At 41.5% G+C, this 17,265-nt stretch overlaps 1 protein-coding gene and 1 long non-coding RNA gene across 6 annotated transcripts in view; one reads left to right on the top strand and one right to left on the bottom strand.

The window, feature by feature from the left end:
* The window catches only part of ATP2A2 (ATPase sarcoplasmic/endoplasmic reticulum Ca2+ transporting 2), a 48,106-nt gene extending 38,130 nt beyond the window's left edge, over positions 1–9,976 (bottom strand). The window contains exons 1-4 of one of the 2 annotated variants that reach the window (XR_012625681.1): positions 9,093–9,976; positions 7,991–8,008; positions 7,811–7,893; positions 624–728 (exon numbers count right to left, since the gene is read on the bottom strand). Coding sequence is in view for 1 of the 2 variants with exons in the window: in XM_074844599.1 (XP_074700700.1) it covers positions 624–728; positions 7,811–7,893; positions 7,991–8,008; positions 9,093–9,210 (324 nt within the window). In the remaining variant the exon portion in view is untranslated. The remainder of the gene's footprint in view (positions 1–623; positions 729–7,810; positions 7,894–7,990; positions 8,009–9,092) is intronic. The other variant, XM_074844599.1, reaches the window with a different exon arrangement.
* A 187-nt stretch (positions 9,977–10,163) lies between these two features.
* LOC141931527 (uncharacterized) overlaps positions 10,164–17,265 on the top strand; it is a 30,000-nt gene continuing 22,898 nt past the window's right edge. For 2 of the 4 annotated variants that reach the window (XR_012625608.1, XR_012625606.1), the window contains exons 1-4: positions 10,164–10,569; positions 10,662–10,902; positions 13,003–15,479; positions 16,853–16,920. This is a non-coding gene — a long non-coding RNA (uncharacterized LOC141931527). Of the gene's footprint in view, positions 10,570–10,590; positions 10,626–10,661; positions 10,903–13,002; positions 15,480–16,852; positions 16,921–17,265 lie in introns of those variants that run through there. The other 2 variants (XR_012625607.1, XR_012625609.1) reach the window with 2 other exon arrangements.

Here is a 17,265-nt window from a genome sequence, read left to right as displayed (position 1 = left end):
GCCATGTAATTAATCTCACAGCTGATCACGTAGGAGAAGTATCATGGTATTTAGATGTTTTCAGAAGAAACTTCTGCCTTTTGACAGACATGCAGTCTTTAGATGTACACTTAGTAAGTATATGGTAATTGAATAGGAAAAATTAATACATTATTAAATGTATTAATAAAAGTACTAAAACATAGCATTTGTCTCAAGAGGAAACAGACAAGAAACTAGATTACAAGAGTTCCATCCTTTGCTCCTTAGCTGGGACAAAACTACTTTTTTTTTTTTGCAAGCTGATCCAACTGTTTGTTTCTTAGCTTTGCAAGATTTGATTTATTTCCTGAATTCAGGCCTTCATTCTGGACTGCCTAGTTCATGTGTTCACCAGTGTGTGGCCAAACACACTGATGGACACTTTGCCTTTTTGGCAACACTTCTAACACTTTCATTTTACCTTTAAGTCAACACTTTCTTTCCAGAAGTTTTATGGTATGTTGACTCTCAGGAATCTGAAGTTAGCAACACATATTACTTGCATTGTATGAAGCACCTGACAATACACTGTACAGTCCTTCCTCTTAAACCAAAAAAACCCAAAACATTTCTGATTTGATGATGTAAGAATATCTGCATACCTGCCACACTCCCACAATTGCATTGGCTACTAATATAAGTAAGATTACAAAAGGCTCTACAAATGCTGTGATTGTTTCTTCACCTTCTTCAAACCAGGCCAGGACCTGTAAGAGAAACACAACGATTTAAATTACTAACTGATTTACACAGATCCCTCGCAAACTTAAGATCCAGTAAGATTCAGCTTGAGGTTCAACTGCTTAGACTTCAGCAATTTTGGAAACCCCTCACTCTTCCACAGTGTAGTTTTGCAGTTCATGAATGAGTTGGCAATATGCAATGGAAAAGGAGAAAAAGAATCTTTACTAAAGTAGTACAAAGTTCATTTCCAGGGCTGCTCTTCTTTTAAAGGAGCAAGCTGTTTATTTGGGAAACATATTGCTACTTTTGCTTCACAAACGAAAGCAGAAGTTGTGACAACAGCTACAACAGTGAAGTTCAAAAATTTTTTTCATTACTGTATAAAACAGCACGAAGATTAGTTTGACTCCTTAGAACACTAAAACTTTGCCTGAATCTGAATTTTAACCAAGTTAATTGTTCCTTACCAATAACTGAGACACACAATTGAAAACAGCTTTACAAGTCTTCCGTGAGTTGATATGAAAAATAAGACACTACTTGTATTTAAATAGTGTCTTTTAATAGTGTTCAAGTAGTGTCTTATTGAAGCATCTAAGTGAATTGTATAGTTACACCTGAAGTTGAATTCTGAGCTGAGTAGCTAATAAAACTCAAAACTGGATTTTAAAAAGTAAATCAAATTGAGGACTTGCATAAAAGGCTCCACATAGATTTTATTTTAATTAATTTGCTTTAGAATTACACTCTAGTTTTAGGCTTCTGCCATTCACTTGACTTGAATGGGGATGTGTCAGGGCCTCTGCAGAGTTCTGTAGTTACTGAAGAAAAGTCAAGCTAACATGACCAGAGAGGAAGAGCTTTTTCGTCAACATGTTGAGCAACAGGAAGCCTGGAAAGTGACAGTAAATAGGAACAACGTGTTGAGATAATTAGGGCTGGTAGTCAGGCAACAGCACTCTGAATCACTAGAAGACTGCAGCGAGCAAGCCGTTACTAAAGCAAGCGCCATAATTCCACCAACATGCTGCTCAGAGCTATTGCTCAATTGTGAAACACTCCAGGATGTTAAAAGGAAGGAGAAGCAGCATGAAAGCCTCAAGCAGAAAACGGACTGTCAAGCAAATACAATGCAACAACAAATTTTTATTACAGAGGATAAACTTCTAAGATCTAGGTTATGATTAATAACACTGAAATGTTCCAACTGGCAACGCAACACTTGGAGGGTCTGTGTAATCCCTCTGGAGAAGAGATTTAGTTAGGATCTCTTATGCTCTCTACCTCTTGGAATTTCTTCCCTCCTCCCACACCACTAATCTCCAATCCCCAGTAACAACTTCTGCCGTTTGACCTGCTAGAGCAGTCATACAGTCTACTCTGTAGTCTTCACTTCATGCATTACCCCTTCTAACATGGACAGCTTTCACTCTGCACCAGCACTGTTGCCTCCCATAGAGCTACAGAAAAGGCTAATAGTGCATTTCCAGTTTTCTTAGCATATACAAGGTCACACACTGCCATTAGAGAAGCTGCTTAGTATGTTTCTTCCTTTCTTTATTGGAATTCTGTAGAGCCCATTTTGCTTCCAACAAAGCAAGTAAATTCAATCATTTTGTGATGTTCTTTAACAGAGCAGGCACCTACGAGGTTAACTCGAAGAAAAACCAACATCTGCTTTACGCAATGCTAAACCATAATCTTTTCAGATTGAAGACCACGTGTGTTGTAAAATAACATTGGGAAAGCCTGCAACTCTAAGAGGTAAGGGAAGTAGCTACAGGGACAGCAAGATGCAAGTATGTCAAGGAGAACCAAAATTAAATTTTCAAGGGATCTTTTCTTTCAATAAGCCATTATTTCAAAAAAGAGCAGATGAATTCAGATTGGAGATCCTGACAGTACAGAGCTGATGTTTTAGATCTTCACTGTTGGTTTTTAGGCAAAATTATCAATCTGACCAGATTAAAGTGAATTATCTAGTTAATTCTGGAAGCCAGCAACACACATTACTCCCCCCAAAAGTTTCCATACAATTACTAATAGTGGAACGATCTAAGATCTAGTTCTAGAACGTTTTAGTAAATACAGACATATAAGTAACAGAATATATTGTGAGCTTTTGGTTTTGTTATAGCAGACTACAGCTGTATTAACACTCCATTTAGGATACTTGTGATCCACACATTGCTGTAACAGATCAGGTTTATTATTTGATAGTAGCCTGAAGTAAAAGAAAACCCACAGTAAAAACTGAAGAGAAAGTAGAACAAGGAATACAAGTATTTAACTAAGGGGTTTTAGTAACAACAGATCATATGCTGAAGCCTGGTAGAGACTAGACAATTCTTGTCCAAGGCATTGAGTCCTTGTCAAAAAGTTTCCACACTTTTAAAATCCTGGAGAGGTTTACAATGAGACATCTTTTATTGACTACTACTCAGAAGGGTCCCACCATATTTCAGCCCTAATCACTTTAAGACTCACATGTAGAACAGCTTAATTTCCAGGTCATTGATCTCCAATGTACTGTTCAGGCAGTACGGTCAAGTAAAGTTAACATGTATTTAAGAAGCTTAAAAGAGTAGAGGGGGAAAAAAGAAAAAATAATTGCTCAAGAGAAATGCAAGTCTGAAAATGTAAGGGAAATCAATAGCAAGACATAGAAGTCCCATATCATCAACATAAGCAGCTTAAAGGACAACTTTCATTCAGCATATTTGCTTTAGGGCTGCTAGAGCTATGGCTTGCAGAAGTCTACTTTGATCAAAGCGTAATGGGGTGGACCTGCAGGACACTAAGCCAAAAAATACACAATGACAGGCAAATAGCACTTAGTTTTCATGGTTATTTGTAAAAAGGGGGCAGATGTACAATGCAGAAATCAGCCAGCAATGAGGTGACTACTGATGAAAACAGCCAGAAGAACAGAAGAGTCCTTACAGCTTTTTGCATTTCTACAAATTAAATATCTCCGAATTGTCAGGTAAATTACGGAGGCAAGTTGTTTCAGATGACTATCATTAAGTAACAAAAGCAGAATTAAAGAATGGAAGTTTCAAGCTAGAATTCTGTTGCCCAGCAGGCTGTACCTGCTTACCACTAACAGAGGGAAAGCAAACAGTTTGTTGTCAGCAACCTAACAAGGTTTTTTGTTTGTTTTTCATTTCAACAATGGAAACTTAGAAGCAAACTGGGAGAGTAAGATCTCATCCTAACAAAAAGAAGCCTGAACTAATTAAAGAAGGTCATGTAAAACTATGGACTGCCTTTAAGAGAGCTTTCTTCTCACAGGATACTGGGAATTAAGATTTAGTGTATTTTGGACAGAGTACTCTCAGAAAACCTTCTTTTAGTGATTTTTCTTTTCAATAAAAATTAAGCAGATGCAAACTATTTCAGTAGTCCCGATACACTTGTTCCATGTCAGTTATACTGAACACCAGGAAACACTACAGAAAAAACTCCCAATTTTCGTTCCATTATTCAGTAGAGATTTTTGTTTGCTACCCAAGGAGAGAGCAGAAAAAAACCCAAACCAAAAAACCAAAGATCTTGACCACACATATAAGTACAAAAGTAAGAATTTTACTGGGTTAGCAGATAGTAAGCACCCATCAGATACGCCACTCTGTATTTCTGAAAATAAACGCATTCCTGTGTTTAGTGTAGCTATAAGGGGGAGAAAAAAAGATATATAGCACTCACAGTTTAATTTCTACAAAGTAAAATGGAACCACAATTACTTCTCACGCTTTTATCACCCCTACCCATCAGTTGGTATCTCAGGTGCTATTGAGTAATCCAAGTTTAGCTAAAAGCATGTCGGTGTAGTGTTCTACAGCAATCCTTATCTTGTACCACATACTCATTGCTACTGACCTTAACAGGTACCTTTTGGAGTGATTTCAGGGCAAAGCCTGCAACATTTTTTACTGGCACATCTTATTTCCTCCAAGAATAACTTTGCTCACCATTTAACACAGATTAGGTTATACTCATGGTAATTTACAGGCTACAATCATCTCTGGACTAAATCACAATATATTAATCCAAACATGGATATCTGCTATTAGAAAACATTCTCAGAACATTCACTTCTAAGGCAGCTTAGGAATCAAAGAAATAAGTGGGGGTGGGCAGGAAGTGCTCTTCGGATGCTGCATTAATAGTTAGATTTTGGTAGAGTTTATAGTCTGTGCTGCATCTTGTAGAAGAAAATTCACTATTAAGTGTGATGCAAAGATAAGACTGCATAGTTAAGCATACATCACTGATTAAAGCCTATATACTTTAACAAAGAATTATTCTACATCAGATGCACAGTTAACGTCTTACAACTTGTCACAGTCATTTATACAGCAAAGCAAGATGTTCTTTTATGTAAATACTGTAGATCTGTGTACATGTTACACAATTAGCAAGAATTAAAAGCACTAGTTCATGGAAAATTAAAGATCCTCTTACTTGCACCTAGAAGTCAGGCTGTGAAGGCCCCTGAACTGCTGAGATACACTCTACAAGTTTATTCCTGCATAGGCTTCACACATTTAACAGAACACCAAGACACGGTCCAAGCCCATACATAGATTCATTTACTCACCATCAGAAATTAGTTCTATGGTTTCTCTTTAAAAGTCATACTTAAGGCTTTTACTAACTAGGCACATCTGTAACAGCAATTCCAACTCGGAATGTAGGACATAGTATCTACAGCCAAAAACCAGGCAGCATATGACCCCCACAATCAGCTAGGGTGACACAGATTCAGCTGTTAGTCTGATTTATTTTACTGACACATACCTGACAGGAGGTGTGGGAGCAGAGGACACAAAAGGCACTCTGAACACAGAAGTTTATACTGTATGCAAAAGGGGATGTTTCTGCACAAAAATCTAATGCAGATCTCAATGTTAAAGGTGGCTGTTTCTGTGCAGTCAGTCATAACAGTAAGAATCTAATATGATTTATGATCACAACACAATCACCAGAAAAGCTTCCATGACACAGAAGAATTATCTATATACCTCGAGATCCTCTCTCTCATACCTGAATCTTCAATATTTTTTTTTTTTAAATTGACATTGTACAGCTGGTAAAGAACACCAGAATTTAGGTGATGTTAATTACATCCAATTTTTGCAGCAATACAGTCTTTACATCAACATACTCAACAGTTCTTTACAGTTGCTACAAAAGCCTCTAATATGCTTTCATCACAAAAAAAAAGTGTTAAAACCTAAGAAAAACAGACAACAGATGATCACCTTCTGAGCAAGAAAAAAAGCCAGAAACAAACACAAAGGGGAAGTGCTTTTAAAGTACCAAAATTATATTTTTTTTTCTTTTATATTTCATCAAAAAGATAAAATCTTTACTACTAACATCAATTTATAATGGGTATCCATAACTTAAATAGGAGACAGAAAAAGCAGAGCAGTAGCCCAAGGTCACATACCATGACAGATGCACAGAGACAGAGAACCCAGATCTATCCCACACTCCATTAGACTACCGTCTCCTCTTAATTAGATAGGAAAATTAAGCATACTGAAAAAAGAAACTGAATCCAGTTACTAATCAAGTTTTCAAAGAAGGCTTGGCAGTGTATGTTCTATGACCTCCTGTCAGTCTGGCATCATACTTAGATATACAATGAACCTTAAAGTTTGGTGAATTTGATTTTTCACTTACTTGGTTACAATAAAAATAAATAATGTACGTTGACATGAAAGGTTAACAAACTTCTGTACTGCCGTTTATCTCATGAGATGAGAGAAACACTCCTGACTTTCCAGGAACAAAAATACATCCCCTTCTCACCCTCTGGGAGGGGAAAATGGGAAAGAAGAGGGGAAAAAAAGCTTCTGAATGACCTGTTTATTCAATTTTCTATAGCCAGCCTGATTTTCTCCTGAGGAAGTAGAAGAGTAAGACACATTTGTCTCTGTGGTCAAGATCAATGCCGCCAATCACTGCTCAGCTGGTAAGGGCATATGCATACCAAAACCCAGAGCACTTTGAACGGGGTCAGTGTGGGGCTAGCTGAAGCCTCTCTTGGTGGAGGATCAGCAACACAGTACATATTGCAGCAGCCACAACAGGGCAACCCTTCCCCCATCAAACGGAACAGCTTCAGAGCACATTCTCCTCTGGCCATCCTAATTAGCTGCCCTTAGCTAAAGAGTCACCACAATTTCCACTCCCCCCCAAGAGCTGCAGCATTTAATTTTTTTTTTTTTTAAAGTAGTTAATTACAACTCCAGGGCAAAGTCTACTATAAACTTTTACTCCTACCTAAACAATTTAATATTCTGCACACTTTTTTTTCTGTTGTCCGGCTCCTCAAGACATACAGCCTTCATCTTTCTTCTATACTTAGCCTTTGCTCAGTTTTCCAGCAAGCACATACCCTTTACACACATTAAGTAAAAATGCCTAAACATGCTTTTAAAAAAAAAATTTAAGTTTAAAGTGTTCTCATTCTTTTAATCCTATATGCAAAGCAAGATGTCCATTTAATGACTAGACTATCCAAAGGTCAGTTACCAAATTTGGTCAACAATGGTGCCATCACAGCCGTCATCATTCTTGTCACTGTCAAAAGCAACAACTGTCACCTTGCTATTATCAGGAAGGGAAGGCAACTGGAATATTCGCCATGTAAATTCTATTTACAGTCTGCATTGCATCCAAAAATGTCTTCCAATGATTATACATTGAGCTTGATAACGATTAACTCAAAGGCAAGAAGAATGTCTAGTTAAACACTTACTCAAGGTTAGTCTTCAAAGCCAACAAAAGCATTGGGAAATCCCACCTCAAATAAGCAAACTGGGCTGAATGAGCAGCACTTTAAAAAATACTTGTCTAGTGTAGTTACGTACTTATGACTCATGCAATGAAAGATTCCGTGAAATTTTGTTCTCTAGCATATAGAAACCTCTTCAGAAGGCAACTAATTTAAACGACAGCGATTTACTTTGCATCTTATACTTCTAGCTTTTGAGAAAAACAATTGCAGTATGTACAGTTCCTATACACTGGAACATCTGTCATTGAGCGATACAGAAGCCTATGGAATAAAAAAAAAAGAAATACTTACAAAAGATATGCAAGCTGCCAGCAACAAAATTCTAACTAGTAAGTCTTCAAATTGTTCAATCACAAGCTCGAGTAAGGTTTTTCCTGCAATATGTAACAAAGCCATTTAGTTATGTACATTAAAAAAAAAAAAGATGAATTATCAACAAGAATGAGCAGAAGATTTGATGGACATGCTTACCTTCCTCAGCCGGTAACTCTGTCAGCGGAAGATTTTTCCGGGAAGCATGTCAAAGAAAAGAAATCATTGAAGAAACACATTAGAGCATTGTAAGGCATCCACCAGATACTGTTCCTGAATTGCACACTCAACTGGGTTGGATTTGACAGACATACGGAAAGCCCTGTTAGGGTGGCTCTTTTCATCAGAGCATCTGAATAGGCCTGATAGTTTTGCATTTTAAGACACATACAGGTTAGCCGGAATGTGCTAAGGGTTATAATTCAGCCAAGTCATCACTCCAGCCAGCTGTGGGACTTCTGCTGCTGCTGCACACAAAGGGTCAAAGGCTCAAAATGCTTTTCAAACGCTTTCTGACAAAGATTTTCCTTCACATTCACTTAAAAAAACCAAACCACCAAACTTGGTTCAAAATATTTCAAATTCTTTCCTCCATTTTAAGGATAATTTCTTATTTCTGCTCTCCTTTTCATTTCCCCGCAACTGGATTTAGTAATTCAAGAGGCACAAAAGCAGTGTTAAAGCTAAAAAAACACCACCGTATAATCTTCTCATAGCTTTTCATTTTTACACAACGGCACGGGAGTTCAAAAGGGGCTAGGAAGGCCAAGCAATAAGGATTAAAAAAAAGAAACACCTTATCGGCTGAATTCTGTGCCCCAGCTCGAGAGAAGAATGTAAAATAAGGGACAGAAAGGCACTGAAAAGCAGGGAAAAATGAAGGTCAAGACGGACAAAAAAAAGAAAAACAACCCACAGCGCTTCATTTCAGAATAGAAGAAGATTTCCCACCCTTAAGGTGAAAGGAAACGGAGGTGACATCCTCCTTCCCAAAGCAGCCCTGTGAGCTTGGGGTATGAAAGAAACCCACGAGGTGGAGTTCAAGTCAGCCATCTTCTCTCCCTCGCTCCTATTCCGGGTCCTGTAAGAGATGCCGGCTTTGCAAATACACACACGTTAGGCCTCGAAACAGGGCCCCGAGAAGGATGAGCGAAGAAGAGAAAGGGGTGGAAAAGGGAGCAGGGGGGGGGGAAGACGACGAGGGCCAGCGACAGCATCCCCGCGGCGGAGGGGGCGGGCGGCGTGGGGCCGCTTCACCTACCGTTGGAGCCCCATTTCTCCTTCAGCTTCTTGACTTGCTCCAAGCTGAGCCCGGTGCTTTCGTTGACGCCGAAATAAGCCAAAACTTCCTCCACAGTCTTTGTGTGCGCGTTCTCCATGGCTGGGGCAGGGAGCAGCAAATGGTGCCTCGCCTTTTCCTCCTCCTCCTCCTCAGCGGCGGCGGGCGCGGCGGCGAGCCCCCTCCTCAGCCCCTCGCTGTCTCCCCCACCGCTCCCGTGCTATCACCATAGACCCCCTCCCGCAACAGAGAGGAACCCCCGAGCCCACCTCAGCGCCTCGCTCTTCCCGAAGGAGGCAAGAGGGGGAGGAAAAAAAAAAATTAAAAATTAAAGAAAAAAAAAGGGAAAGCCGACCAAAAGAAAAAAAAAAAAAAAAGCCCCCGCCCCCCTCCCACCCCACACGCCCTCCGAGGGAGCCGAGCCGTGGATGAGCGGGGCTTCAGGCGCCCCCCGGCCCCGGGCGGGCAGCTGAGGGAGGAGAGAGGCGCGGGCCTCCGGAGCCGCTGTCGCCGGAGGGGCGCGGGAGGGCGTGCGGGGGGCTCGGCGGGTGCCTGCGCGGGGACGGGCCGCGTCCAGCTGGCCGAGCGGCCTCTCCGTTCGCCTCCCCAGGCTCCGAGCCGCCCCCGCGGAGGGCGATAACGGCACGCCTCACTCCGCTCGCCTCCAGAGGCGGCGGGGGGGGAGAAAAAGGCGCAGTTGCCCCGCCGTCCGCCTCGCCTCCGCCGGGAAGGGTCGGAATCGCCCTCCCTCCCCCCCCCGCTCTAGCAGCGCGATCCTCCCCTCGCCGGCCCAGGCCGCTGTCGCCCTCACGGCTTGAGCTCGCCCGGCCCCGCCGCTGCCTCCCGCTCGCTCCGGTCGCGCACCGGCGGCGGCTGCTCTAATGTAACTTATGGCAGCCGGGCCGCCCGGGCCCCTCTCGCCGCCGCGGCATGTGGACGCCGCTCATTGGCGGGGCGCGCGGTGCGGGGCGGGGGGAAGGCGCGGCCCCGCCCGCGGCCCTGAGGCGGTGGCGGCGGCGCCTGGCGCGGCCCCTGCGCAGCGCGGCCGCCCGCCCGCCCTCGGCTCGGAGGAGGCGGCGGCGGCGGCGGCGGGGGAGGCGGGTGATGCAGGCCTCATGCGGCGGCGGCGGCGGCGGCGGCGCTTCCGCTCCGCAGTGGGAGAGGCCCGCAGGTGGGGTGGCCGCTTTCCCGCCCCCCCGTTTCCCTGCCCCGGCGTGAACCGCCGCGGCCGCCCGCTGTCCCGGCCTCAACCCGCGCCTGGCGGTGGCTGAGGGGCAGCGGGGCTCGCCCGGGCGGCAGCGCGCGCGCGCCGGCTGAGGGGAAACTGCCCGCCGCCCGCCCTGTCGCGACAGGCGGCTCGGCGCGGCGCTGCCCCGGCGCATGTCGTGACAGGAATGTCAGCCTGCCTGTGGGAGCTGCCCTGACTTCTGTCGCGACAGGAGCCTCATCCAGCCGAAGGGTGAGTGTGGGGCTGCCCTCGCTTCTGTCGCGACAGGAGCCTCATCCAGCCGAAGGGTGAGTGTGGGGCTGCCCTCGCTTCTGTCGCGACAGGAGCCTCATCCAGCCATGAGCGCGCCAGAGAGAGGCGTGAGGGCCGTGTCCCTCCTCGCCAGCACCGAGGGGGTTCGTTGCCCGGAGGTCCTGCCCCTGCGCTGAGGAGGCCTGCGCTGACCCTGAGCCGTGTCTTGTGCACAACTTCCCTGATTCCCGCCGCCGCTGTCGCCCGCTGTCCCGCCAGCAGAACCGTGACACGCACCCTCAGCCCGGGCTTGCACAGAGATAACGTAAGGAGGTATAAACTGCACAGTGTGATTTCAGCAGCGTGTGTGGTGTGAGATGCCAGCTTTCCTCGGCACGGTATCTCGATAACTGACACAGACTCGCAAACCAATATAGAACACAAAAACCAACTGATTTAGCCATCCCACCCTGTAATTCACAGAAACTTCAATGAACACAACACAAACTGCGATCAGCACCAGCTGACATTAATGACACCTGCAATGCATACACAACACAGCAAGCAATTCAGTACACAATATAAATACCTTCCCTTAAAAACACTCGGTGCCGAGCGATGTGCTTGTATATGTGTGTGCAAATATAAAAGCTGATCTCTACATGTGTGCTGGCTTACATAAATACAGATCCTACATACAATCTGCATATCCATCGCTCTTACAAGCCACCCACAGTACCATGCTGTAAGAAACTGTATGTCTGATCTCAAAGGAAAATATCTTAGTCTTACCTCTCTATTAGCAAAAGGAGTAACGAGAGGGGACAGCCAATGTAAAATTACAATGTTCCAAGGTATGTGTGGCCCTATATCCTTTCTAGCAATAGTACAACTGCCCCAAGAGACTCCTCTGTCGCCAACGTCCAGAGAAGGATAACTTGACAGCGTGTCTACACTTGAGAGGGCAGTTCTGAATAAAAATCCACAAGTTAGATCTGATGGTCTAGTTCAGGTGTAACAATTACTTATTCCATGCCTTGCCCGTATTAATTTTATCTTGCTTATCATCAGGATTAATCAGCATGGCCAAATGTTGCTTGAATCCAGTTATGTTGCTTCTCATACCACCACACTGCACACATATAGACATACCCTGACTGTTACAGAGGTCAAAAATGTCAACATGACAGTTTTATATGGTTTATATAGTTTACTGTTTCTTACCTAGTTTTAATACTTTTCTTTATATTGTATGAGCATGATCCCATCATCCCCAAAACATAACTGAAGTCACAAGGTGCACATGCATCTGAAATGAATGCTTACAAAAGAATATATTTGAAAATATGCACTCAATGCCAGAAAAACTGCTGATCGATGCCTGTCACAGGCCCACCTAACCCACACCTAAGTTTTCAGCATCCTCTTAACACACAAGTATGTACGTATGCACCTCTGTGTTCAGACACCTCTGCATGATAGACTCAGTGCCAGCCCCCATATTATGTGCATATGCAACATTAAAAAATACATAATTTTGACAATCATCATGTACGGAATAATGCCAGCTCCTTGAATTAACATATTTCACTAACAGCACAGTACATCTATAGGAGTAGTTTCCTCCCTTCTGCCACGTTGACACAGCCTGCATTATATGTAAGCTTTTTGTAAAAATACCACAGCAATGTTTTTACACCCAAGCATATTTTACTAGCCTTCATATACAAGGGCACCTGTAAAGGACTTGAAAGTCCTGCATTTCATTTGCTCACTATTTTTAAGTATTACTTTTAAAATGTAAAAGAGCAATACAATTAAGCATCAGTGGCAATTTTCAAAATCAACTGGTATTAGAAAGAAACCCGGGTCATATTTCATATTATTTCTCCCTGTGATATACTTTGTATGTCATTGTTGGTTTCCTTTTTGTGCCTGTTTCCAAAAGGGCTTATGGAAAATTATTTTAAGCATACCAGAACCATAGCATGTACAATTAGAGCTTGGCAGAGTGTATAATAAAGTAGATATGGTGCCCTTTCAGTCTAACTTGTTAACAGGCAGAAATACTGCTAGGAAAGCTAACAGAGTTTGCATTCTAGTGAACCTGGCGAACTCTTGGCATTCTCTGGGATTCACTCATTCAGCTACAGTTTGACAACTCCACTTGCATTGTTTCTCTTTCATCCACTACAAATAGAGGCCTTGATTCTTCCCTTTTTTCCCTACCTTTTGAACATAGACCCTACATAAAATCTAGAACAGAACCTGAAAGCAGTCTTCTGCCTGTTTTTATTTCTGTCCTGTGTTCTGTTATGGCTCAGTGAATTTTGAGAGAAGAATGACTGAGTTGAGAACTGTTCTACAGGTCTTTCTCTTCCAGAGCAGAATAAACTGCATTTCCTTCATGCTTGCTTCTCTGTCTTTCCACAGATGTGCAAGACCGATGCTAGCTGACCAGTGAGGATTTCTTTGCAGGTGCTACCCTCCAAATCATTAAAGATCTTCTGACAGATGCACATTTGAAAAACATATGCAGATACAATGGTCTAGACAGCATAGTACAGAATGAACTACAAATACCCATGTAGATACAGCACCAGAAGCAGTACCTGCTAATTTTGGCATCACTTGGTATGATACAGATTTAGAATTGTGGATTGAAATCAGTGTTATTTCCTATCACTATGCAAGGATTCATAAAGTTTCCTATGAAATTTGTCTTGTTTCTTAAAGAAGATGGTTATCTTGACCCAAATCAGAATGACAGCACTTCAGTTCTGCCTTAAAAAGCCCATGAAAGCTTCCAGGTGATTAATACTTCCAACAGGTACAGATAGCTTTATATTCTCCATCTTCAAGGAAGAAGGAAACCAATTTATTTTGCTGCTGCGAAGTGAAGTTGCAGTTCGTTTTTAGAGTGGCACCCCTTAGAGCACTACCTTGGAAAGAAACACGACAAAATGGGCCAGCTTTGGCCTTGGTGAAATTCCATTCACATAATGGAAGTATACCATTCATACATTTGGCCTACTCTCTTTTTTTCGCTGTAATATATTAGAAGAAGCAGCCAACACATCAGGCAGCAGCATTAAAATGGTTCCTGTAATGCTTACTAATTGAAGTAAATGGGAATTTGGCCTGAGAGAGGACTGCAGGATGCTTTCCTTCAAATTGCAATAACATTAAGTCATCCCTATTGCTGCAAAGCAGATTCACAGTAGAGTTACTGTCGTAATGTGAATTGTCTCTTGCTGTACACAAAAACATATGTTTTGTAGCTCCATTTTCAAAGAAGATTAATACTGGAGCTAAATGCAGCACAGAAGGGCACTACACAAAATGCCAGTTTGTTGAGCCAATACACCTGAATGCTGACCTGCAATAGCCTTCCTATTTCAGGCCTGGATCTCGTTTCAGTGGTCATAGACAAAGTTATATTATTCTGCTTAACTGTGCCAAATTATGTCATGATTTTTGCAGACTGGCTAGTTGCCTAACGGGGCTTATGTTGAGACCACCAAACTCATTGCTCTTATTAGTCCAGCTGATTTCAAATACAAGTCTTCATGAGTGACAAATGGGGGCATTGTTTCTTCCTCCTACGGTACTATTTTATTCCTCTTAAATTATGGTTATTAAAATGTTTCAGCCACTTGAAATCTACTAAGACATATTAAAATACTGCAAAAGTGCTGTATCAAAGTGGAAAGGTTTTAAAACTGCAGTTCTGTCATAGGATAATGCAGTTTAAATATAGTAACTCCTTTTTCCAGTCAGCTTGCTCTTTGATTTCATGGTATTATGTCAAGGGGTTTTTTTCCCCTCTTCCCCTTTAAGAAGCTTATAGCTTAAACAGCAAAATGCAAAAAATACTGAGATGAAACAAACCCAGTAGAAAAATCAGTGATAAAATATTAGTTTGAATTTTGATAATTAAGATAATCTGAGTTTATTCTGAATAACTGTTATTCCTAGGCAATGTGTGTGCCTCTATCAGCAGCAGGTAGAATCTGACTTCCGCTGAGACTGAGAGACTGTGAATACAAAGGGTAGTGTTGCTGCTGGGAGATTTCTAGAACTGGATCGCTGTTCCTGCACAAGCAGCTGCTTGCTGCCTTGGTAGTGTAAAAGAGACAGCGAGAGATGGTCTGATCTCAATGACAGTAGCTATAAGAGATCACACTTTGGCTTGGTAGATTTATTCTTTCATTTCTGTATCCTATTGATAGTCACTTGGCTTGTCACCGAAGACTCCATTAGAGTATTTGCTACAATAATCTCCATTTCCCTGTTTGGAAAAATCTTTCTGTCTATCCCATGCTGATGTCAATAGGAGATCTAGAAGTATGGGAGAGAGCAACATTGTATCAGAACCAAGATCCATCATGCATATCTGAAAAAATAATTTATCCTTATTTGATGGCCAAGTCTTTTCTCTTAAAGGGAAATCAGCTTGACTGCTATCTTAAAAACACACATCTTTAGAAATAAAGCACTAGCCGGTGCCCAGGAGATTTGAATTCTTATCTCATCCTGACCTGAATTTTCCATCTAATTAAGGTCTAATTCTGATTAATTTGGCAGCTAGCTTCATTTTTTCTTGTGTAAATATCCCTTGTGTGCTTCTGGATCTCAATTTTTCTCTCTGTAGAAGGGGCTAGCCATACTACCAAGCTTGTAGGGGGCTGTGTGGCCAGGCACAATATTTATAAAATGGCAGAGTTTGTTGTTTGTAAGGTGTTGTAAAATTGCCCTACATTTTATATCTGTAACCAGTTGATGGCTAATTGGGATGTCATAGCTGTGATCATACCATATTTCATATATTTACTGAATCACAGTGAAAAGCCACACTCTCTCTGACTTTTCAAGATTGAAAGGAAGACATGCAGATGCACTCCATGTAGGTGAGTAGCAGTAATGTAAGATTGAAAAGCTTTTCTTAGTCATGGAGATTACTTCATTTTTTGCCATTGTTTGGGACTAATGGCACATGACTACCACTTATTAGACTTGTGACATTCTGTGATATGACACAAGCTGAAGTTACTTTCTGTGTTTCTTGTGGAGGATTTACTCCAAACTCATAGATAGTTCTTAGCAACATAGTGAAGTAACACACTTCAGTTCTCAGACATTGGTAAAGTTATTGTACACCATTAGACAAGCTCTCTGATTGATTATGTGGTATATTAAATAGAATTTTGGAAATTCTATGTAATATAAAATTCTTTTGTGTTGAATTTTTTTCTCTCTCATGAAATAAGACAAAATGAGGAATTGAAACCAAATGCTCTGTTTGGTTTACCAGTTAAATTCTTGCAGTCTGAACAATCAGAAACCTGTGTAACCTACAATCCACATGAGTTTTGTTTTTAAAAAAGCAGTATTTCAGTGGTAAGATTAATGGGTGCAATTACACTGTGTCTGTCACCTTCCCCTACCTTTCTTAAGGTCTTCACACCTGTTTCCTAACATGGGCTGTTCAGGAGGAAAAGAAAAACTGCTGGGCTGCCTTCATTCTCTATTAATGTGACTCTAACCAAATCTGAACACATTTTTCTTTAGTGGAATAAATGCTATATTGATCTTCCATGTTTCTGCTTCCTCACCTCATTTCTACCATTCAATACAATTCACAAAAATGATAGATTTTCAAAGGCGCTTTAACCTCCCAAATTGCCTGTGGTAGTTTTCGGTCATTCACAGAACAAAAATTCTTACGATTAATCTGTCAGAGCTCAAGGCTGCCAGTATAAGAGATCTGATTTTCCCTGTTGTTTATGCATAGATTTCTTGTATGTCAGTGGTGTTGCATGTGAACTCAAATTATCCTGACCTACAATACTTGTTCTATTTTAAGGTTCTGGGTTTCTAAAAGATTGTTTAACTCCTGGGTGTTCTGGTATGGTTTTTCCCCAGTTCTGTTAGAAAAAGAAAACCCCTCCTGAGTCATATTTTAAAAATACTGTTAAGCTCTTAAAGCTACTTCTGCTCCTATGTCACAAAGCATCATTGAAAAGATATTAATTTTTACCACCTACAATTGCTCAGATGAAGAACTTCAAGAATTCTTTTCCACTCCCATGTTGAAACTAAGCCGGCAGCATTCTTGTTCGTAGAAGCGAGCTACATGCATGTTGGGCTTTTTATAAGAACAACGCTGTTGAGCATGTAATTTAATATTAATAACATTAACAAACATTATTATTATTAATAATAGTAGTAGTAGTGCTGATACTGTGATTACCGTTACTTGATTAATAATTTGCTTTTGCAGGTTGAAGGATCTCAAGCATTTCACAAACCTTAATGAAAATTATGTTATACAATATCCCTGAGGAAACAGTAAGTATTATCATCCCTGTTTCACAAAAATGGGAGCTGAGGTTCAAAGTCATAGTCACACAGTCTATGGCAGAACTAGAAATAGAAATAGTCTCCTGGCTCCCAGTCCTGTTTCTTCTCCAGTCACCCTAAATAGTTTCTAGCGTAGTTTTGTAAGACATTTATCACATGATTTTCAAAAATCTTGTCCTCTTTGTTAAGGAAAACTAAAAAATTGAAAATAAAAAAAAAAATTAAAAATTATAAAAAAAAGAAGACTACCTAATTTTTGAATGAGGTTGCTGAAATTATTCTAGCTGTTTCATGGGCAATGCCATCCAAGTTTCATGAGTTAATCCTGACCCT

Source organism: Strix aluco, chromosome 18 (assembly GCF_031877795.1).
Source record: "Strix aluco isolate bStrAlu1 chromosome 18, bStrAlu1.hap1, whole genome shotgun sequence".
Taxonomy (NCBI): domain Eukaryota; kingdom Metazoa; phylum Chordata; class Aves; order Strigiformes; family Strigidae; genus Strix; species Strix aluco.
This window is presented reverse-complemented; position numbering and strand designations above follow the sequence as displayed.